Source organism: Zalophus californianus, chromosome 14 (assembly GCF_009762305.2).
Source record: "Zalophus californianus isolate mZalCal1 chromosome 14, mZalCal1.pri.v2, whole genome shotgun sequence".
NCBI classification, from domain to species: Eukaryota; Metazoa; Chordata; class Mammalia; order Carnivora; family Otariidae; genus Zalophus; species Zalophus californianus.
This window is the reverse complement of record NC_045608.1, coordinates 66,997,482-67,021,228: the sequence shown is the minus strand read 5'-3', so window position 1 is coordinate 67,021,228 and position 23,747 is coordinate 66,997,482. Positions and strand designations below refer to the sequence as shown.

Genomic DNA, 23,747 nt, shown 5'->3' with positions numbered 1-23,747 from the left:
TATCCCTGAGCTAAAAACTCTCTATATATATGTTTTTCAAGAGTCCTGCCTATCATTGTTTTTATGAATTTATAAACTGATTCTTGTTTTAAAACAATAAACATTTCCTTATCTTGCCTCCCCTAAGGAGAAAAAGAAAAGAATTTTCTTAATGTGTGTAATCTTGTTTTGTCAGATTGATAAAACAGTGATCTAAGAAATGCTCTTTTAGACTTGGAGGTAAAAAGTTAGAAAATCCACATCAGCATGTAGTCTGCCAAATGAAAGTGGAAAAAACTTAATCATTTCTAGTAATGACCTTTAATTGAAAACTTTCAGTGTCACAGTGTCTAAAGCAATGTAATGACATCCAGAAGTTTCCTTAATTTTTATTGTTTTATAATACTGAAAATATACATAAAAATAGAAATTCTGGGGAAGTCCATTTGTTTGGAATCCTGCTATAGAGAAACCTGTTTACATTTGGGGATTGAGAATTAAAAATCCTCAGGAATCAAAAGAGATATCAAATCCATATTTCAAAGCACATATTCTTGACATCTGCGAGCCAGTCTGTGTATTCTTGATTTTATATACAGTTGATTAGATGATTTCTAAGCCATCAACATATTGTTAAGTAGGAATTAATTGACAACATGAGAGAGACTAGAAGAGCCATGGTAGAAAAAATAGACACAAGAGGTCAAAATATGTTACTCCCAAACCTCTTGGTATATTGAAACCAATAGCCCGTTAGTAATGAGGGAGTTGCTATTACAGCATGGCCCATGTATTGATGCTAAAAAAAGAACCCAAGAAACAACCATGATGTATATATTCTATTAAAAGAGATACATTGTAATACAGTTTTCTAGTTTGGAATTATTTCTATTCAGCATGGTTAAAATAAAAATATTTTAGCATTTAAAATGGTAAACTGTGGCATCTGAAAAATAAGAGTGTACACAATACTAAATGAGGTTCTCTGTAGCTGAGGTTTTTATAACAAATGGATAATACCAAAATTCAAAAACTAACAGAAATCTCTGTTCTCCTCCCTTATATAGCTGTTCTGATTTGCTTTCACAAGCCGTCTTTCTCTCTTCTTCTCTTCTCTTTTCTTTCTCTCGTCTTTTTCCTTCTTTTTTTTTTATGACAACTTTTGAAGATGAAATCCCTTTGGGAATTTTGTATTTAAGAAATTTGTCTATATTTAATCTGTACAAAAAAGAATATATATAAAACATGAAAGTATAAAAAACATCAGTGAAATGAACACTAGTGAAACCACTACCTAGTTTTGTTTTTTGTGTTTGTTTTGTTTGTTTTTTAAAGTTGGCTCTAGCATGGAGCTAGTGCGGGGCTTGAACTCAGGACCATGAGATTGTTACCTGAGCTGAGATCAAAAGTCAGATGCTTAACTGACTGAGCCGCTCCGGTGTCCCCCCAACTGCCTGGGTTTTTAAAAAGAAACATTGGCAGTATCGTCACGCCATCTCCTTGCCTTTTCTGAGTTAAATCACTATTCTGAATTTATGTTCCTCTCCTTTTCTTGTTTTACAATATATGTGTTTAAAAAAAAGTAATGTTTCTCATCCAGGTACTAACCAGGCCCGACCCTGCTTAGCTTCCGAGAGCAGACGAGATCTCTTCTGTGACTAGCTCTTTTTGTTCGCTCTCTTTTATAAGCTTTGTATGTTGCTACATCTAGCTGTTTGGTATTTTGTGAAATACCTTCAATGTATTTTGAGCCTTTAATTCCTTAAAACTTCTTCATTGTGCTTTTCAGATTACAAAAGTAATTTATGCTAGTAACTGAAAATTCAAACATCATAGAAATATAACAGAAAGGAAAGGTCCCTTATAAAGTCATATATTATCCAACTAGGGTTGTATCAATAGTAAACTGTTTTTCTGCATATGTTTAGTCATCTTCTTTCTCTTCCTATTCATTAAAAAGGCTTTTTCCATCTGCAGAGCTACTTTGCCACATTTCTAGTGAGAAAGGACACTGTTCTACTAGTATCCTCTGCCAATAGCACCTCCTGGAGTTCTGCATTGTGATAATATTTCTTAACAGTGTTTCTTGGAAATACAGATTTGTGGGTTAAATAGACCTGTTATCTTGTAGATGTACCATCACTTAACCAGTATTCCGTGGTGGACATTTTCAGTGATTCTCAGTTTTTCATTTATTTGAAAGTATTTTAGTATACAGCATTGTGAGTCACTATTCTTGCAGTTTTTTAGACATTGCTGCTGTTAGCATTTTTGCATATGTGCTTCTGAATACTTGGGTGAATATTTATGAAGTATAATGCCTCTGTGAAGTTAGTCAAAGAGTATAAGTACTTAGTATTTTGATATTCAGCTTTTGTTTCAGCAATTGCTTCAGAAGCCTTGTGCCCATTTATAATCCAGCAGTGTATGAATGTATTAATTTTTTCTATCCCTCATCAGCATCGGTCTTTTAATTTACTATTGGTCTTTTAATCTTTAATCTAAAAGATGAGAAATTAATAAGAATCAACATCTTTTCATATTCTTAAATTCCTGATTATTAGGAAATACTCATTAAGCTTTCGGGTACAGTTGAATAGGTTTAAAGTGATGTGCAACTAATGGAAAGCCATTAAAATAGAACCTCACTTCTAAGGAGTTTGGATAAATTCAGACACTGTACACATTTTTATTAACCCAGTTAACGAGTATATAATGAGGATTTAATTTGGGTATGGTCATGTAGTCTAATTGTGGAGAAGCCAGAAGTATAAGATGGCCATTAGGAAGTTTGTTACCTAGCTGGGGAGGTAGTATTAACACGAGAGCAAGAAGCAATGAGGTATGTGCCTGTATGATGAAGAACTATAAATTGTGTATCTGAAACTCACATATTTTGTAGGCCTCAGGAATGGGGAAGTCAGTCAAGACTTCTTGGAGTAGGAGTGAGACTTGAAGGAGCTTTGAAGTATGAATTTGTCTACTTTGAATTAATGGCATTTATAGGAGACGAAACACCAAGGAAGGGGAGAACTGTGAGTAGTCACAGGAGTAGAAATGAAAGTGGCATAGTTAGGAGACCTGACTGAGGAAGCTGTTTTGAATAGAGAGTAAGACTTGGGGAGACAAGGGAAATGTAGGTTTGCGAGGGAAGAGGAGGGGCCGTTGTTATGGAGACGCTTATAGATAAGGGAGCTTAGACTGGGTTCATTCTGAAATAGGACGCTGCTGAGCAGTTTTGAGCAGAGAAAGGGTGATGATAGTGCTGCTAAGGGAGACGAGCTCTGCACTTGTGTTCTGATGGGAGACTGCAGAGAGGCAACGTTGCTATTTCATTTGTACCAAATGTAATAGTTCTGAGTAGGATGGTGGTAGTGAAAAGGGAGAGGAAGCAGCCAATAAGAACATTTTAGAAAGCAGGACTTAATGACTAATAGGATATAGAGGCTGAAGAAGAGGACTGGGGTACAGGAAATGAATGATTTCTAGTGATTGAACTCATTCTAGTGATTGAAAATTGGTAACTATTCTCCTGTTTCATAGTTCTGAATTAAAGTCACTGTTTTTCTAAGAAGCATGAAACCTCAGTACTCTCCCCACATGATCTTTGCAGCTGTTGTATAGGGAAAAAAGTCTTCTCATATTAAACATCACTGATGATTATTAATATAGTGATGGTTTCTGTCTAGATAAAATTCTTTCAAATGACTCAGGTTTCTGAGTGAATTTCATTAAATTAGAAAAATTTAGGTATGTATATAGGATTATCATTTAAAAAGTGTTCACATAAAGCAATGTTCAATGATAACTATTTGTAAACAATTGAACATTGGAATATAGAATCACTCAAGTGTTCACTGAAAGCATTCTGTGTGCCTGTTCCAATGTGTTAAGAAACGGGTTACCAAAAACCAGCTAATTTGCGAATATAGAACAGAACTTTGTATATTTATTTCTTCTATTAGAACTGTATGAGAATATTATTTTGGGTATGTTTTTATTTATACATGTTTGAGGGTTGTTTCCCCACTTTTTGATGCAGAGATATGATGGGAAAAGGAATTAAGTAAGAGTATTCTTTGATTGGCAGCAATGGTACAGTTAATTGGTGGGTGATAGGGCAGCAAATAGCTCAGGGTAGAGATCTTAGATGATGCAGTATAATAAACTATTCATTGTTACGTTGTGAATTATTTTATTTATAGATTAGCTAGACAGAGCCATGATAACCCACAAAACTGCCTATAAAACATCTTGGTTTATCTCTTCCCTGAGTGGGCCATTTTATAAGCTCCTGTTACCCTAGGCACGCATTGCTAGGAAGCATTCTTGACCAAATCTAAACCAGTTTATCAAAAGATGTCCATATAACTTTCTGCTGTGGGGGAGCTTGGGAAGTTTCCTATTTTACTAACAATAGTTAACATTTTTAGGCATGTTAAAATATTTTCTACCTGAATACCTTTTTTTTTTTTTTAAAGATTTTATTTATTTATTTGACAGAGAGAGACACAGCGAGAGAGAGAGCACAAGCAGGGGGAGTGGGAGAGGGAGAAGCAGGCTTCCCGCGGAGCAGGGAGCCGATGCGGGGCTTGATCCCAGGACCCTGGGATCATGACCTGAGCCGAAGGCAGATGCTTAACGACTGAGCCACCCAGGCGCCCCTTTCTACCTGAATATCTTACCAAGAAAAAGTCATTATTATTGAATAGTTGGCAAAATGCATCTGTTGGACGGTATTTTTTTTTTTTTTCTTGAAATTTTGCTATCTTTTAAAAGCAGACATTATTGATTAGGATTTCTGGAACTGAAAATACATGTGTAGTGCTGTATTGTTTTCAGAATACTTTCACATGTTACTGCATTTGATCCACAAAACAGCCTTTATTTTTAAATATTTTAATTTTTTTTTGTGAGCTGGGGGGAGGAGGAGAGGGAGAGAGAGAATTTTTTTAAAAAGATTTTATTTGAGAGAGAGAGAGAGAGCAAGTGAAAGAGAGAGAGCCCTTGCAGGGAGGGAGGGGCCAAGGGAGAGGGAGAAGCAGACTCCCTACTGAGCAGGGAGCCCAACGCAGGGCTCAATCCCAGGACCCCAGGATAATGACCAGAGCTGAAGGCAGATACTTAACTGACTGAGCCACCCAGGCACCCTGAGAGGGAATCTTAAGTAGATGCCGCTCTGAGTGCGGAGCCTGATACAGGACTCGATCTCATGATCCTGAGGTCATGACCCCCACAAAACAGCCTTTAAAAGGCAGATGAGGGGTGCCTGGGTGGCTCAGTCGGTTAAGCGTCTGACTCTTGATTTCAGCTCAAGTCATGATTTCAGGGTCCTGAGATTGAGCCCTGCATCAGGCTTCATGCTTAGTGCCGAGTCTGCATGTCTCCGCCCCGCCCTGCCCCTCCCCCACTGCTGCTCTTGAGTGCACGCGCACTCTCTCTCAAGTAAATAAATAAGACCTTTAAAAAAACAGATGAGCAAAAAGTTACTCCCATTTTAATTGAGGAGTAAAGAAGGACTTGGAGATCTTACGTGAATTTCCTATCACTTGGGTAATAACCAGTAGGGCTAAGATGAGGATACAGGAATATTCTGGTCCATTTATGCTTAAAAAGGTAGAAAGAATCAATATCCACAAACCTAGAATAGTCATAAGTATTATGTCATATCAGCAGGCCTCATCAGTTAGTAATTATAAATGAAGCTAGATATAATGCTAGAACCTGGGATTTATAAGATTAATGCTAAAATTACTTCATGAAATTGTGGCACAGTTTTACTTATTATTGCTGTATAATATACCATTCCAAAGTACAGTGGTGTAAAACAACCATCTTATTATGTTGGTGGGTTGTCCCTGTTAAGAATTGGAAGTTCAGCAGTGTGTGGATAGCTTGTCTCCACCCTAAGATGTCTGGGGTCTTAGCTGAGAAGACTTAGGGGCTAGGGGTGACTTGATGGCTAGAAGCTGGGATCATCTGAAGGCATCTTCACTCGTGCAGTATCCTTGCTACCTGTTGGCTTGGATTCGGCTTGGCTGTTGGCTAGAGTACCTATATAAGGCTTTTTCCTCTGGTCTAGTTTGGACTTCTTTAGAGCACGAGAGCTGGGTCTCAAGAGTGTCCCCAGAGAGCAAGGGAAAAGTGCATGGTGCTCTTATGATCTAGCCTCGCAACTTATATAGCATCACTTATGCCATCAATTAAAGCAGTCACAAGGGGCCATTCAAGTTCAAAGGGAGGGTGATAGAGACCCCACTGCTTCATTGAAAGAATGTCAAGGTTATGAGAAGGGCATGAAGGGAGATATTGTTGTAGCTGTCTTTGAAAAATAGAATCTACCTTTACCTTATGGAGGATTGTTAAAAAAGGAAAGGGTTTGAATAAAGTCGTATCTGATTCACGCCCCTGAGTCATGGTCTTTTTCCTTTGTCATTTGCTGCTGTTAACATAAAAGTGTTCGTGGAGTCTGTGTAGAATTGGTTTTCTGATCCCAAGTTGGAGACACTAATGGGAAGAAAATACACTGCAAAACCTGCATCTTACTGCTTTATATCCTGCCATTCTTTCTCTTGATCTGTATTAAAGTGACAGTCTAGCTAATAGGTCTACCTCATGGCACGTTAGGTGTGCTTTTGGCTGCTGTTCTGTAATAAAATTGTCTTATATAAAAATTGTCAGTGTTAATACAAATTGGATTTTATTAGCATATGCACTATTTTTTTGTTGCTGTAAATTCCTGGAATTCAGTTATGGTACACAGTGATGAAGCATCCATTTTTTTTGTAGAAACAGGGTAGTTATTTGGTATTATATTTTGGACAGAAAATTTAGCATCAAATAATGAGTTCAAAACTGTGTCAGAAAAATAAAAGCCTCTGCAAAAATGTTAAGATATAAACTGCAAACATTAGGCTGCAAGTTCTGTGAATTGTACATAAATGTTGGCATATACTGACTATGGAAGCCTTCCAGGTTCAAGGTAAGTTTCATGGTATATGGGTACTTTTCTGGGTGGGTTGACTCCAGTCACCCAGGCAAGGCCTCAAATACTGGTATTTACGCTGCGTGAATTGACCCAAGGTCCTGCACCCAGCTTTGCTGTAGTAGAAACCTGACATTTTTGGTGCACAAGGAATGAATCTGTCTCTGGGGAGATCTGTGTTAATCAAGCTGTGTTAATGAAGCAAGAATCACAGCTCTTGGGTAGATAATTTCATTTATCTGTCCTTTTTGCTATTGTCATATCTTTTCCTTCTACATATCTTAAAAATCCTGCCTCTCAATGCCATTACTTTTGCTTTATTTTTATTTATTTTTTAAAAAAGATTTTATTTATTTGCTTGAGAAAGAGCGAGAGAGAGCACAGGGAGAAGCAGACTCCCTGCTGAGCAGAGAGCCCAACATGGGGCTTGATCCCAGAACCCTGAGGTCATGACCTGAGCCGAAGGCAGACGCTTAAGTGACTGAGCCACCCAGGCACCCCACTTTTGCTATAAAGAAATCATAAGAAAAAAACAACATATTCTTTTACCTTTACCATTAATTTACTGTTTAGAGTGGTTTTCATTCCTGAAAATTTGGTTTTGAATTTGGTATCATTTCTTTTTATCCTGACAATTTCCTTTTACATTACTTGTATTGCTTATTTGCTTTCAAAAATTCTCTTGGCCTTTGTTTATCTAAAAGTCATTATTTAACCCTGTTTTTGAAGGGTATTGAATTTTCCAGCGAGTTTTTTCCTTTTACCACTTTAAAGATGACTTTGGCTTACATTGCCTTTATTCATACTGTTTTTCCCTCGTATGTTATGTGTCTTTTTTCCTTGACTGCTCTCAAGATTTTATAGTCATCATTGGTTTGCAGTAGTTTGATTTTGATGTGACTAGGTATCTTTCTTTGTATTTACTTTGTTTGAGCTTTGATCTGTAAGGGCTTCCCCTTCCCCCATGAGTTAATCAGTATTCTTTCATTATTTCCTAAACTTTTTTTTTTTTTAATGCCCTGTTTTCTCCTTCTGGGACTCCATTTGTACCTATGTTAGACATTTTGAGGTTTCTGGCTGGATAGACTGAGTGCTTATACCATTAACTCTGAAAATGCAGTGTGTTCACCTCTAATCTCAAAGGTTATTCAATTTGACAGTTAAGAGGTCATTGGTGACCTTAACTATGGATAGAGAGTGGGAAATGACCTTAACTGTAGGTAGAGAGTGGAAAGTGAAATCTGTACAATAAAGAGTTGAATGAATAGGATTGAAGAAATGGAGGGACTTAAGTACTGTAGCTGTGTGTTTGTGTTTTTTGCCCCATACTTATGTTTGTGACTTAGCATTTTGTTTAATATTTAGGCCTTTGTCATAAGCCACATTTATCTTTCTCCCCTCCTTTTTTAAATGTTCTGGGAAAATACGAGCCACTTTATGGAATGATTTCTAGGCACATAATTGCTATAATAAACTGTGCTTAAAGAAAAGTGTTTTACTCAAGGAGTTAATATTTTTCTTGATTTGTTGTGGCTTGTGGATGGAAGGCCTCTGACATTGGATATTTAACTGGCATCTTGTTTATCTTTATGTACCAGGAAAACTGTGGCGAGTAACACACAAGCCATTTTGCCTTGTGAGTTTGTTGCAGTACTTGTTAGGAAGCAGAAGTTCTCTATATTAGCTTTTGCTTTATTTTGTTTTAATGCGTGCTAGAACATCATTGAATAATACCTCAGAATAAATGTGTTATAAAGTTCTTTGTGAAGTAAATAGATTTCAGTTTTTAATAAGATAGTTAAGGATGACTTCATTAGGTAATTTTTTAAACGATATTCTTCTATATATAAATAATTATGTATCTTCATTTGATCAACTTAGAAGTTTAAGTTTAAAATTTTATATTAATGTTTTGTGTAGCTGAATATAAAGGGTTGAAAACAAAACACAACAAAGAAATAAAACGAAAGATCACCTAAATATAGAGTTCTGGGTGGGGGGGGGGTTGACTTCCTCAAGTTTTCATTTGATAATGCTGTAGTCAAGGATGAAATATAATTTTGAACAGTTGTGTTATATTTTGTCTATGTTATAATTAGTATTTTAGAATAAAGACTAAATGCTTAAAATTGAGCCTGTTTTAAAGTGACTTTGCTTTCATGATTCCAAGATGACTGCAGTTTACTACTTCTTTATTTTGGAGTATTTTAATTATAAAAATTTCAGAATTTGACAGACTCTTGATCAGAAATGCATTGTTATTGCACATGGTTACATCCTTGGATTTGTTATCTTTTGGATATTGGATATTGGAATGTTATCTTTTTTTTTCCCTCCCCAGTTCAAAGCAGTATTCAACGATTTCAAGAGAAGTTTTTTATTTTTGCTCTGACACCTCAGCAAGTTAGAGAGATATGCATATCCAGGTAAGAGGAATGTTTGGAATATGTTTCTTCATGAATGTTGGTGTATTAGTCTGCTACGGCTGCCATTACAAAGCACAACAGATTGGGTGGCTTAAAAAACAAATTTATTTTCTCAAAATTCCGGAGGCTTGAAGTCCAAAATTAAGGTGTCAGCAGATCTGATGTCTCCTGAGGCCTCTCTCCTTGGCTTGTAGAGGCTGCCTTCTTGCCTCACTTGACCTTTCTTCTTTGTGCCTTGCATCCCTGGTGTCTCTTCCTCTTTGGAGTACACCAGTTGTATTGGATTAGGGCCCCACCCTTACGACCTTATTCCCATCTTCACATATGGTCAGATGGGGGGGTCAGGTCTTCAACCTGAATTTTGGGGAGACACAGTTCAGTCCATAACAGTTGGACTATTGTTCATTAAGCAAGCATAGTATACATTGACTAAAGTTAGCCAAATATTTAATAAACAACTTTGTATTAAAAAACAGTTTTAACCTTTGACTAAAACCCCAGCTTATTTTTTTGAATTACTTTTTGGCAATAACTTTTTTTAATGAAAATTTTATTCCAGATATAGCAACATAAAAAAGAATTTGTGACAACAGCCCAATGATAGGTTGTCCATAGACTTTATCATTCAGACTGAGGCACTTTAAGAGTAAAAGTAGACATCATGTTCTTACCCAGAAAAATTATTAATAAACTGGCACTGTTCTGAGCTGTGTGGTCACCTAGACCATAAAATTAGTAGAAATCTGAAAACAATTATGAAAAGTACTCTTAGCTTTGCCGTTTAGAAAAATTGGAGAAACTTAAAATAGACACATTTATAAAGAGCAAATGAACTAAGTTGTAAGAGGAAAGAAAAGGAAATATGTAGTGTATACTTTTCCAATTAAAAATATAGTCATCTTGGGGCGCCTGGGTGGTTCAGTCATTAAGCGTCTGCCTTTGGCTCAGGTCATGATCCCAGGGTCCTGAGATCGAGCCCCACATCGGGCTCCCTGCTCTGTGGGAGGCCTGCTTCTCCCTCTCCCTCTCCCCCTGCTTGTGTTCCCTCTCTCGCTGTGTCTCTGTCAAATAAATAAATAAAATCTTTAAATATATATATAGTCGTCTTTGGTGTTAATAATATGTATGTGACTCTTTAAAATTGCATTCTTAAAGATTTAGTGTAAGAAAACGGAGGCTCTAGGAGGTTAAGTGATTTTTCTGGGATTGTAGAGTTAAAAGTAGAAGAGTTGAGCAAATTAGAAGTCTTGCCTCCTTTCAGCTGCTCATTTGAATGCTCATCTTCTCTGAGATGTTAATAATTTACAAAAATAAGGATTCTGTAGTTAAGTTTTAGAAATTCTATATTCACAATTACATAAGTTCTTTAAGGTTGGATTGGACTTTTTGGTCTTTCATATCTTCGTCTGCCTGGTCGATCTCTCAAGATGGTGAATCCAAACTTACGGGCCTCATGTCTCTTCGAAGCACACTAACATCTTGAAGATGCTGTCTTTATGTGGAAGAGTCTGGGGCAAAGTTTTAGATTCTTTCATTAATCATATCACCTTTACTAATATATGTATAGGGTGAGAGTGCTATTGTCAAAATCTCAAATGATTGTATGTTCTGACCCTGTAAAGTTTGATCTCAGTATTGCATAGATAGACTGCCTCTTCCACAGGTGGGAGAAAAGTGTTGAAAACTAAGATTAAAAAAAAAAAAAAAAAGACCATACAAGGATTAGTTCAAAAGATTGGATATCCAAAATAATAGTTTCAGAAAACAGAAAATTCAGAGGAGAAAATTATCAAAGAAGTAAAATGAATGTAGCCTGATGTGGTTCATTTTCACCAGGAGCAAGAAGACATTGCAGTGAGTTTTTGTAAATTTGGAAGTACTTTCAATCTTGAAGATAGTAATAAACCAACTAACAAATAAGTAGAATAAATGAAAATTTTAAAATTATATTTATATTATTAAAATTATATTTTATATCCAAAACCTTATCATTAATATTAAGTTTTGTTTGTTATTCAGTGATGATCCCTTGCTTGAGATCAACATTTACTGTGTATTAGGTCCAAAGCACTATATTATATAACACGTCCACTCTTGTTAGTGAACCAGCTCATATACATAAAATGATCTTGGCATTGCAAAGTGTCAGATGAAGAGATCCAATTTTAGTAATTACAAATAACTGATTTATAGGACGATGAGGTTACTATTAATGTTGGTGGTTTGGGAAAGCTTCAAGAGTGTTGCATGGGTCTTTGAGGGAAGGAGATTATTTAGAGTATGTTAGATTTAAAGATACATTTTTAAGTGAACAAAAAACAAAGCATCAAAATGTGAATAATATACTACCAGTTGCCCTAAAAGGTATGTGTGTGTGTAATTTGCTCAAGTGTCTAAAATATGTCTGGGCAAATAAGATCAGCTGCCTCTGTACAGGGCAATTGGATGGCCAGGGCCAGAGTTGGGATAGTTCTTTTTTACTTTATATCCTTTTTGAATGTTTTTGAAGTTTGAACTATGTGAATTATATTAAGTAGTCCAAAAAATGAATGACTAAAATTTAAATCTCAACTAAACATTTTGATCATGTTCTGGAGCTGGATCGTAGTAGTGGTTGTACAAACAGTGTGAATATACTTAATGCCACAGAATTATACACTTAAAAATGGTTAACATAAAGTTTATGTATCTTATGTATAAAAATTAACAAAATAAAAGGCTATTTGTAATCCTCCTTTCAAAGAAAACAAATCACATACACATATAGACAAAGCCTAACATTTTCAGTCATATAATTAAATAATACAAAATCTTCTTCCTAATAAGTGGAAGTGAAAATTTGGTACCCATTACCTAACTTCAGTAATTATCAACATTTTGGCAGTGTGTATATAAACCCCCCTGCCTTTTTCTTGAAATATTCTTTTTAAAAGATTTTATTTGTGAGAGAGTGAGAGCATAAGCGGGGGGTGGGGCGGGGGGCGGGCAGAGGAAGAAGCAGAGTCCCCGCTGAGCAGGGAGCCAAGGGTAGGGCTGGATCCCAGGACCCAAGGATCATGACCTGAGCTGAAGGCAGACAGACACTTAACCGACTGAGCCACCCAGGCGCCCCTTTCCTGAAATACTTTAAAGCAAATCACAAGCATCATATAATTTCAGCTGGAAATACCTCAAGATGGATCTCTAATTAATTCTTAATATAGTCACAGTAAAATAATTCCTTAATATAAAACAATGACTAGCCCGTATTCAAATTTTCTTAGTTGTTTCAGTATTTAAACATGGCCCATGTAATTACTTTTGACTTCTTTATCTCCCAAGATTTTTTAAAAACTTTAAAGTAATTATAGATTTATAGAAAAGTTATGAAAATAGATATACTCTACCCAGCTTCTCTTAATATTAACATCTTGCATAACCATAGTGTAGTTATCAAAACCAAGAAATTAACCTTGGTATAATACTGTTAACCAAACTATAGGTTTTATTCAGATTCACCAGGTTTTTTTTTTTTTTTTGCTAATGAACCTCTATTCCTAGATCCAATTCAGGATCCCAAATTACCTTTAATTGTTAGTGTCATGTTAGTCTCTTTCAGTCTGTGACAGTTTCTTAGTTTTTCTTGTCTTTCATAAGAACTTTTGATACTTCTGAAGAGTCCTGGCCAGGTGTTTTGTAGAATATTTTTCAATTTGGGTTTGTCTGATATTTTGTCATGAGATTATGCATTTTTGGCAAGAATACCTCAAGTTATATGCCCTTCTTAGTGTATCATGTTGGGCTACATAATATTGATACATTTTATTTTTGGCAGTGTTAACCTTGATCACTTGGGTAAGGTACTCTACTAGATTTTGGCACTATAAAGTTGCTGTTTTTTCCTTTGTTAGTAATAAATATCTTGGGGGAGTTACTTTGAGATAAGGCACATATTCTGTTTCTCTTCAAATTTTTGCCCAGTGATTTAGCATTCACTGATGGATCTTTCCCCTCAGCAGTTACTTTTGTCATAAACACTCTTGTGTTCCAGTGGTGTGATTTTCTATTGTCCTTACTCTTTTTCACATTAGAGTTCTTCTTTCTCGTAAGGAAGAGCTGTCCTTTCTCCCCCATTTACTTACTCAGTCATTTACTTGGTATCTGCGTAGGCTCTTGAGTACTCTGGATTATAATGCAGTACTATGATAATTTGTGTTGTTCAAACTGGTCTGCCTTTGGCCATTGGCTGATCTTTCAGGTTGGCTCCTGTGCCCTTTGGTATGTCTCCATCTATTTCGGAGCGCTGCTTTACTTTTTGGCACCACAGAATGCTCTAGGTTCATTTTGTAATTTCTCTGCCCCAGTTCTGGAATTGATCACTTCTCTAAAGAGCTCTGTTTCCTCTCTTATAATATTTCTTACCACTCTCTTTGAAAAAAGCGGTTCATTGACTTTGTAGCATATTACACATGCTGGATTTGGATCCAGAGTTACTTCTTGTGGTGTCATTTAACTTCCATGCCTGTGGTTCTCACACTTTGCTGCATATTAGAATCACCTGAGGAGCTTTTAGGAATCTGAATGCCCATGTCTCATTCATACCAATTCAGTTAGAATCTCTGACAATGGAACCCAGCTTTTAAAGCTCCCCAGGTGTTTCCAGTGTTTAACAAATTTGAGAATCGCTGCTGTGCATCCAGCTTCTCCCCTTTCCTGTAATGGTAGTAAGGTCTAAATGAGGCTCGAATATGTTCAGGTTCGGGTTGTTTTGTTCTAAAATTTATATTACGTCTTGTGAAGATTGATCAGTTCTCTTCTTGGTTTTAGCAATCCCCTTCCATTTGCTGCTACTGCCTCCCTGATCCTGCTGCCTCAGCTTCTCACACTGACTTCTCTTCCGTGTTCCCAGGAATCAATCTCTAATTCTCTTCTCACTACTCTGTGATAGTATTCATGAATGTGCTTTGTTATTTTTATGTTGGTGGCTTTAAAATCTCCACTTCGCTCTAGAGTCCATATTCACTGTCCCTACTTCGATGACCCATAGGTACATCAAACACAGCACATTCAGAATTGAACTTGCATTCCTCCCAGACTTGCTTATCTTTTGTTCTTTCATTTATTCATTTAGTCTCACAGCATATATTTATTTACTACCTGTTATGATCCAGGCAATGTTCCCGACACCAGGGATGCAAAGTTGAAAAAATAAACTGGCTTCAAGGAGATTTGTGCTTGGTATATTTCCTCCCACTACCCGTTTCATTAATGGCATGGGATCTGCCCAGACAGAGCCCTCTTTGTATTATCCCACACTTCATCCACCAACCCCTGTCAGTTTGCTGCACTCCACTGATCCTTCTTTTATGTCTCTTTCACGATTTAAAACGTGATGCAACTCTACCCTCGAGGGAGGGAGCTAGCATGGTCTTTGGAGTAATACCAACTGGAATGTGAATTCTGGCTCAACCACTTAGGCTTGTCTTTATGCCCCTGAGTAAGTTACTAAAGCCCGCTGAATCTTATTTACCCAGTGTAACATAGGAAAAATAGTCACCACCTCACTCAGTAGCTGGGGGCATTGAATGTCATAACTTGCTTTACCTCTTACCCTGGTGAGTAGCAATTGCCCCATTCCAAAACCTGGGCCCCATCCTAGATGCTCCCCTTCTGTATCCTGCCTTCTGTATCTAGTCAGTCATTGAATTCTGTCTGTTTTTCTGCCTAAATATCACTCAGTGATGTTTACGTTTAAGCCCTCATCTTTTGCCGGTACAATTGCAGTGGTCCCCTAACTCTCCCGCTAACCGGGTGATCTTTCTAAAGCCCTTCAGTGTTTTCTCTCTTGTGCTTAAAACCCTGGAGTGAAACTCGTGAAGTCCGCACTCCATTGCCTGGCAATTCTCTTCAACATCTTGTTCTACTTCTGTCTCATTGCATCTCCTGTCACTGCTCTTCCCCAGCGGCTGGGCTATCACAGCTCTGTCCCTTTGCATATCCTCTTCCTCCCTGTTCTGCTTGGCAAACTTGAGGTATATTTTAGGGCCAGTTCTAGTCTCAGCTTTTCTGTGAGGCCGTTTCCAGATTTCTCCAAACATGCACTTTGTCTCACTGTACTACATACTTATTTTCTCTTAAAGCTTCATTGCATTTATTTGACTACTTGAATTTACAGACTTGATGACAACAACATCTTACTCCTTTTTATATTCTCAAAGCCTGTCACAGTGCCTGACAAATAGTAAATGCCTGCTTTATATTTGATGAATGAGATGAACATGTGAAAGTCCCCAGAACAGTGACTGGCAGAAAATGTCAGAAGATGCTTACTCATTACACCTAATGTTTGTAAAGATATATAGCACATTGCATTTCCCAGTTTATGTTAATTTCCCTTACTGGCATAAAGTATAAATCCTTAGGCAAGCTATTTAAAACCCTTTATATCATTTTCCCCTCTATCTTTCTAGTTATGTCTTTTGCCATTTCTCTTTTTTCATATTATGTTTCCCAACCCAACAAGAGTTTGGTAGTTATCTCTGGTTGATCTTCACACTTTCCTTTTGCTGAAAATCTGCACCGGTGAAGCTACTGTTAATGATGGAAGCGTGTCTAAGTAGAAGTAGGCAGAACCACTGCTGTATAAACCTTACTTTCTAGTTTGATTGGACTGTGATAATTGCTTGAGCTTTTAAGACAAAGTTAAACTTGCATCTTCTCTGTAGCACCTATTTTTTGTAATGTACTATCACATTTGCCACATTTTATTTTAGTTGTATGTATCTATTACCTACTAGCATGAGACCTTTGAGAGCAAATACTGTGTCTTTATTTGTTGCTGAACCAGCACCCAGCCTGTGAAATGTTTTTTGATTTACATGAGGGTTTTTTGATTTACATGATAAGGGTTACTCACAAGAGGTCAGTGTCATCTGGGGTATGGGGATGTTTTGAATAGACACTTGAGAAGGGTGGAGGCTACTGGTGAGGGAAAGTGAAAGCAGAGTTAATAATAATAGCAGCCGGCTGCTCATACTTGTTGAGCACTTTATACGTCCAGGCACTTTACATGTATCAACACATTTAATCATCGCAACAACTCTAATTTTCCATCTTTAATAGATGTAGAAACAGGCACAGACAGGTTAAATAGTTTGCCCAAGGTCCTACTGTTTGGGACTGTAGAACTCAAGCTGGTCACTGTGGTGCTTTACTGCCTTCCAGTGAACATAGTGAAACGAAGACTGGCCCAGTTAGAGCAAGGTGAAGGCAAAATGTACTCTTAAGAAAGGACTGATTTCTAGTACTCTTCCCTTTGACAGAGTCCAAGATTGATGATAATGACTAAGGACAAAACTTCTACACTATATAGTGCATTCATGTCACTTGGGGATCTCGTTAAAGTGCAGATTCTAATTTTCTAGGTCTGCAGTGGGGCCTGAGATTCTGCATTTTTGACAAGCTCCCAAGCAATCACAATGCTGCTTCACTGTGGGCTCCTTGGTGGCAAGGCTTTGGAAGGTTCAGTGCCAAAAATATTTTATATGGGACTCTTACTAGGTTCTCATGTAGAAATTCTAAGAGGTTCTGTGTCCCTTAATTGGATACTTAATTATAAAGTTGCCATGGTACAGAGATGCTGAGACTCTAGGCACTTGTTCTTCATTTTGGTTCTATATTAGAACCACCTGCTATAAAAACTAATGCTCAGTCTGTATTCCAGACCAATAGTCTAGTGAATGGGTTTTTATATTCTTTAAAAGTCACATGATTAAAATGCTCAGCCAAGGTTAAGAACCATTATGAGCAAACAAATTAATTTATTAAACTCTTTTAGAACCGAGGGTGCTTCTCTTCATGTTAACCAAATTTGTTTCCTGTTGAAATAAATACTGCATCGCGAAAGTTCCTGTGAATTGACGATATCTTAAAATTGCTGTAAAGACATGACTAAATGTTAAGTAAATGAGGGTTAGTATCACTATAGCATTTTGATTAAGGCTTGTGCTGTTGGTAGGGTAGTATTCATCTTCAGGAATAAGAATAAAAATATTAATAATGCTTTTTTTCTGGTGAGAATGTTCCTGTGAATTCTTGTTGTGCCTTCTCAACCCAGTTTCTTTCTCTTTCCAACAGGGATTTTTTGCCAGGTGGTAGGAGAGATTATACAGTCCAGGTTCAGCTGAGGTGAGTTTGAAATTTTCTGTTAATTTTATACTTGCTAACTATGTGCATATAGTCCTAAACTTAAAATATGTAAACATGTTTGGGTACGCTCTTAAAGAATAATTTGGTTTTTTTTTTTTTTCTTTTCTTTAATGCAGACTTTGCCTGGCAGAGACAAGTTGCCCTCAAGAAGACAACTATCCCAATAGTCTATGTATAAAAGTAAATGGGAAGCTGTTTCCTTTGCCTGTAAGTTGCTTTTTATTTACCGGGCTTGCATGTAAATATAGTCTAAATACTCACAAGGCAAAGAAACAGTGACAACTCCGTACCAATGAGTATTCTTACTGTCCAGGTTAAATACTATTTTCCACTAGAGGGATTCATGACTCCTTGGAGAAATGGCTGATTCCAGGTCTGGGGGAGATGGAAAAGGTGAGCCTGGACCATCTTGTGCCAGGAAGCAGGGGCGCTGTGAAAGACTCTTAGGATCACATCAAATGCATAATAATGGGGCATGACTTGCATATATAGGGTAGGGCAACATGTTGTGGTAGTTGTCTAAATTAGCTGGGCCTTCTCCATGGATGAGATGGTAAAAGGCAGAGGCTGCTGAGAGTGACTGGACACGGAGATCAAGGATTCCAAGTTTGGGCCTTAATGTGCACAACTGGGGTGTAGATGCAACGGTATTTGATTGACAACCCATTGTTTAAGCAGTGAAACAGTATATGGGCTTCAGCACTTGGGATACACACATGCACACACACATGCCCGTGCACACAATGGGTACAGTTTCCGGCCTGATAGATAACTCTGGACTCTCCTGTTAGTCACATCTTAAAATAACACTTAATTGGGCGCCTGGGTGGCTCAGTTGGTTAAGCGACTGCCTTCAGCTCAGGTCATGATCCTGGAGTCCCGGGATCAAGTCCCGCATCAGGCTCCCTGCTCAGCAAGGAGCCTGCTTCTCCAACTCTGGCCCTCCCCACTCTCATGTGCTCTCTCTCTCTCACTCTCTCGAAATAAATAAATAAATCTTAAAAAAAAAAATAACAATTGTTGAACTGGATTATATATCTGTCTCCACTGAGGCTTGGAATAAGTCAGTAAATTAGTGCAGCTGTGTAGAAGGCCAGCAAAGCCATAATCAGAAAAGTAGGAGAGCATGGCCTGTTGGTCAAGCACTGCAAAGTGGAGGTGCATTTAACCCAGGACATGCTTTGAGAACTGATTTCACGAGGATGCTAAATTGCCATTTCAACAACAGAGACTACAGAGAAGGAGGTGGGGGAACTGTTTAGCATCCCTGATGAGCACAAGGCTTGGCTCTGGAAAAAGTATATAAGCAACACTGATGAATAGCTGAGCAGGCCGGACAGCATGGTCTAGGACTCTGGGCTCTACCAGAGCCAGATGATTGTCATTGAGCCCCCCAAAGTGAAGACGGCCCATGGCCAAAGCCAACACTTGTAGTCAAAGATCTGACTTGATCGTCAGGAGTCCTGTTTTGTCTCTTCATAGCCTGTGGATTTAGAGACCTGAGAAGTACCGATTTCATGAATTTTAAAGAGCTTGAGCAATACTGCATGGTTGCTGCCTCTTTTTGAAAGATGTCTGTGGGGCTGAAATCATTTGAGATAGTCCTTTGGGGATGAATGGGGAAATTGCAGAGGTGGAATAGATGTGGTCAGGAGGAATGCTTACATGGCCCCATGCTTGTTCAAGACCCCAGTGGGACATTTTGCTTCTCAGATTTCTGGCAATGAGCAACAGTAGATTCTTAGGAGCTGTTTTTTATCTGGATAGATCATACAAAGATCTGAACCAAGGAAAGAGGCAATTTTCCTTGGAACTAAAGGCCACCCAATGCCAGTGGGTGGCCACATGTGTGACGAAGGAATCCTGGGAAAATCACAGATTGTGGAATGCCTCTGTGCACACTTTCCATGACTGTTCATACCCAGTTTTCTTTGTCTGAGACATGTTAAAATTTCTCTGACCTTGGCTTTTCCTGTTTATCTCTCTCACCACCCTTGAAAGATCTAACCGTGAAGATCTTCTTGGTATCTAGACCTACCTTGAAGACCTGTTCAGTATCATGTGACTGCGCCAGTGATGGGGGCTATCTGAGATGTGTGAGGTTCTACCTAAACTCTGGCATTGCTGCAGAAAATATGGTGGTTACAGTTCCACAAAATACTCCAAATGGAGCAGTGTTATGCTTTGGGATGGTATCTTCATCCATGAGATCTATCTATGGAGACCTCTGAATTTGTCACTCTTTCAGTCCTTTTGAGAGAGAAGAAATTAGAGTACTTTCTCTGGTAGATTGTTACTCAGTCACTGTTCGTTTCTTTCCCAAAGCACCAACTAACCCTTCAGTACTTATATCAGGCTGTTTGTGAACATACCAGTTACTGTGTAATGAATCTGGCCCTCTCCTCTAGAGCCAGGGGCCTGCAGTGAGTGGCTCTAGGGGCTCTGTGAAGAAGGTGAAGAAATGGAGCCTTAGGACAAAGGCAAAGACAGATTTCAAAAACAGAAAGCAGGGTGGGGCAGGGGGCGCTTTCCTGACCTGATAGGGTCATCCCAGAGATCAAAAGCCGGCCTTTCCCATAGAGGCTTTTTGGCTCTGTGACCTTCGGTGGAACAGCTGCCAGTGCAACTGATACAAAACTCCTTAAACCACCTCTTGATCCACAATTGCTACTGATTGGGATAATGAAATATGGAGCCTTTACTAGCATGAGGCAGGTTTACGAACATCATATGAGTATACTGCAGCCTCAGAAGACCTTTTGGACCTCCAGTGACCTTTTGGAAATTAGTATATTGAGCTCCTCACCACCATGGAGATCCTCAGGGACTTTGTTCCAGTTGTAAGAAACATTGACAGGTCACAAAGAAGTTTGACACGCGATCCTTGCCCATGATCCTAGTTTATTGCACAGCAAATCCTAGAGGAATAAGCTTGACACAGTCATGGAATTTCCCATGAGAACTCTGAATATATTTGAATTTGTGTCCTGGAACCAGTCCCTCTGTGTAGACCTTACTGCAGTAGCCAGTCATTATGGAACGATGATGCTGCATGTACAAAGAGAAAGCTGAATGAGAAATGGCATTACCTTAATAATAGCAATGTGTCCCTGGATTCTTAAGGCTCAAATGGTGATGAAAGCAGTTTCTGTGCTGTTTTACCCATGTCAGGATGAGTTTTAGGAGATGCCTTCATGCATCAATTTTCCAGATCCCTTAATACAAGGACAGCAGTAAGCAGCTCACAGCAGGACTTGCAGAATGACATGTACAGCGTGGACAGGTACAAATGGAACTGTCTGAGAGTATCTCCCTTTCCCCGTCTTTGGTTCCCAGGGCTGTCAGTGTACAAACTGATGGCAAGATGAGAAAATTTTATGTTTTTAAGGACAGAAGAGAGGGAAAGGAAAAAAAGACCCTCTTAGAATGATTTTGAGGGGCTGAATTACATTTCTTTTTAACCAGATTTTGAGAAATTTCTGTAAATCTGTGGAGCTGTAAGGTTGGGGGGGGTGTCACAGAAGTGGGTGGACAGTGGGGAGTATTACTTGGAAAGATTTTTGTAGAATGGAGAGGATGTCTGCTACAGTTCAGCTGACAGAAATCAAATATTTCCTCTCGGTGCAGTCAGAAATCTTCTTGGTGTTTGTCCTCTTATCGTAACATACTCTGTTTCTGTGTTCATGGAGTTCTTTTTTCTGATACATATTTTTTCCTGCGTGAGTCATGCAGATTGTCTGCCTTACAGTAAGTCTGAGGTAAAGTCAACATTTTCTTATTTTAAACATAACACTTCTGTCCCCCAATTTAATGAAATTCCTTTGGCCTAAGATGGGATTATGTTGGCATCTAAAAGATAATACTACAGTGGACTCAAAACTGTTGCACCAATTCAGTATTCTAAAAATTGATAAAGGCAGAGAGTCACTGATTTCAGGGTAATCAAACATGCGCACAGTCAAGTTTTTTTATGGAAACATTTTAATATAAGCAGAAGGCATAATGGATTAGAAAACCAGTCTTTGCAAATCCATAATTATATAATTGATCTAGGTAACCATCAATGGATGCTAAAACTATTAGATCAAAGCTTGATGAGGAATGTTACCATGGAGGGGTCAGCCTGACGTCAGCTGAATTCCTCATCAGTCTTGACATTATTGTAAACTGGGGCAAACTCATTATGCGCCTCATGATGTGGTACAGTGGGAAGTACGTAACACTCCCTATGAAGTTTTGTGTCTGAAGATTCAAATCTGAATCAAATCAAGCCTGCACAACTGGTTACCAGCTTAAAATGTCTACAGGAGATAGAGCAGCAGAACTTTATACCGTGAGGAAGCCTCCAAAAAGTGAGGCCATTCTTCAGGTCAAAAGTCCTGGTATCTTCAACAAAAAATGACATTGGAAAAGAAGAAGAGAGGGTGGGGGACAATAAAAATTATTCTTATTATAGAATAAAGGAGATTTCAGAGACAGCTAAGCACAATGTGAGGCTCTAGTTTGGATTCTGAATCAGACTGTAAAAGGACATTATTTCCAACATGTGTACCAGGCTATATATGGATAACATGATGTGTCTGGGATTTGCTTTTAAAAATAATCTGGAATGGGAGTGGGGTTGAATAGGTAAAGACGGTTTATGAGCAAATATATATTGAATTGGGTGATGGGTATATGGGAGTTCATTATACCTTCTTCCTCTTTTTATATATATATATATTTTTTTTAAGATTTTATTTATTTGAGAGACAGAGTGGGCAAGCAGAGGGAGAAGCAGACTCCCCGCTGAGCAGGGAGCCCGGCGTGGGGCCGATCCCAGGATTCTGGGATCATGACCTGAGCTGAAGTCAGATGCTCAACTGACTGAGCCACCCAGGCGCCCCATCTTTTTATATATATTTGAAAATTTTCAATAATAAAGACATTTGAGGCACTTGGGAAATTTGAATATAGACTGGATACTAGGTAATTTTTAAGAATTATGGTTAATTTTATAAGGTGATACTGGGTTTGTTGTTTTTGAAAGGTGTTATTAAAGCTGTATATAAAAGTATGGGTCAAATGGCATTGTCTAGAATAAATGTGTGTATGTGTGGGGTGTGTATTTTTGGGTGGGCTGAGGGTGGAGCCAGAGGCAAATGAAGCAAGATTGGTAACATGTTGATAATTACTGAAGTTGGCTGGTGGGTAATTTCCTCTACTTATGTCTATGCTTGAAAATTTTTATAATGTACAGTAAAAAAGTAATCTATGTTGACAGTATTACAGTAGTGGTAGTAGTAGTAATTAGAAAATTTCGGGGGAAAATGTTAAAGGAATTAATGCTGTCAACTTTTGTCCCAATTACAAGTCAGGTAGGATGTCATCACAGAAAGGTTTTTGAGTATATCTTTTATTGGAATGTTAGGTTGAGACTGACAGATTATCTTTTCCTGGCTCTTCCAGCAGCCTTTTTAAAGAAAATTTTTAGCTTTGCTCCAGAGGTCCCCTGTCAAATGAACTTACGTTTTTTTTTTTGCTTTAGATATGGAAAAGTGTTAGAAATGTGTTAAAGCTACACATTTATATTTTAGAAAGTTGTAATTATATCCTGTTCTCAATAACCAGGTAATTAATGGCTGAGTGGAGGTGATGGTAACGGTCAAAAGGAGAATACAAGTTAACAGATAACTCAGAACTGCCAATGAAATCAAACTAGTCAGGTAGGGTAATAGAGATGGATTTAAAATACTTGAGGTGGTTGAGACTAGTACCAAAATTGATTTTGAATTTGCTACTCATTCTTGTAGTCACCTCTTCTCCCCCTTCTTGTTGCTCTCTCCCTCTGTTAGACTGACTTAAAACATTGTTGCTTGGTGTCTCTGATCCCTGTTTCGGGAGTTTACTGTTTGGTATGAGTTATTTTTATCATCTTGGCAGACCCTGTGCCATTGTTTTATTTGGCTAACCTACCAGTGAACATCCGAGAAGACAGAATTAACTTCTAGGCTAAAAACAAAAGTTTCATTGGAATTATCCAGAATGTTGATATTCCTTAGTTTTTTGCTCGTTGAACCAATTCCTAGAGTCTTTGTAAGAGAATGAATTGTTTTTGTCTTATTTCACTTGAACAACTTTAGGTGGGCATAACCTTCCTACACGTGTATGCAGGCGCACACACAGTTTCC

General features: G+C 38.0%; 1 protein-coding gene across 7 annotated transcripts in view; it reads left to right on the top strand.

Moving 5' to 3' along the window:
- Positions 1-23,747, top strand: part of PIAS2 (protein inhibitor of activated STAT 2) — an 89,420-nt gene that overhangs the window by 26,315 nt on the left and 39,358 nt on the right. For all 7 annotated transcript variants that reach the window (XM_027575245.2, XM_027575240.2, XM_027575239.2 and 4 more), the window contains 3 exons: positions 9,306-9,390; positions 17,506-17,556; positions 17,694-17,784. In XM_027575245.2, the coding sequence (XP_027431046.1) occupies positions 9,306-9,390; positions 17,506-17,556; positions 17,694-17,784 (227 nt within the window). The remainder of the gene's footprint in view (positions 1-9,305; positions 9,391-17,505; positions 17,557-17,693; positions 17,785-23,747) is intronic.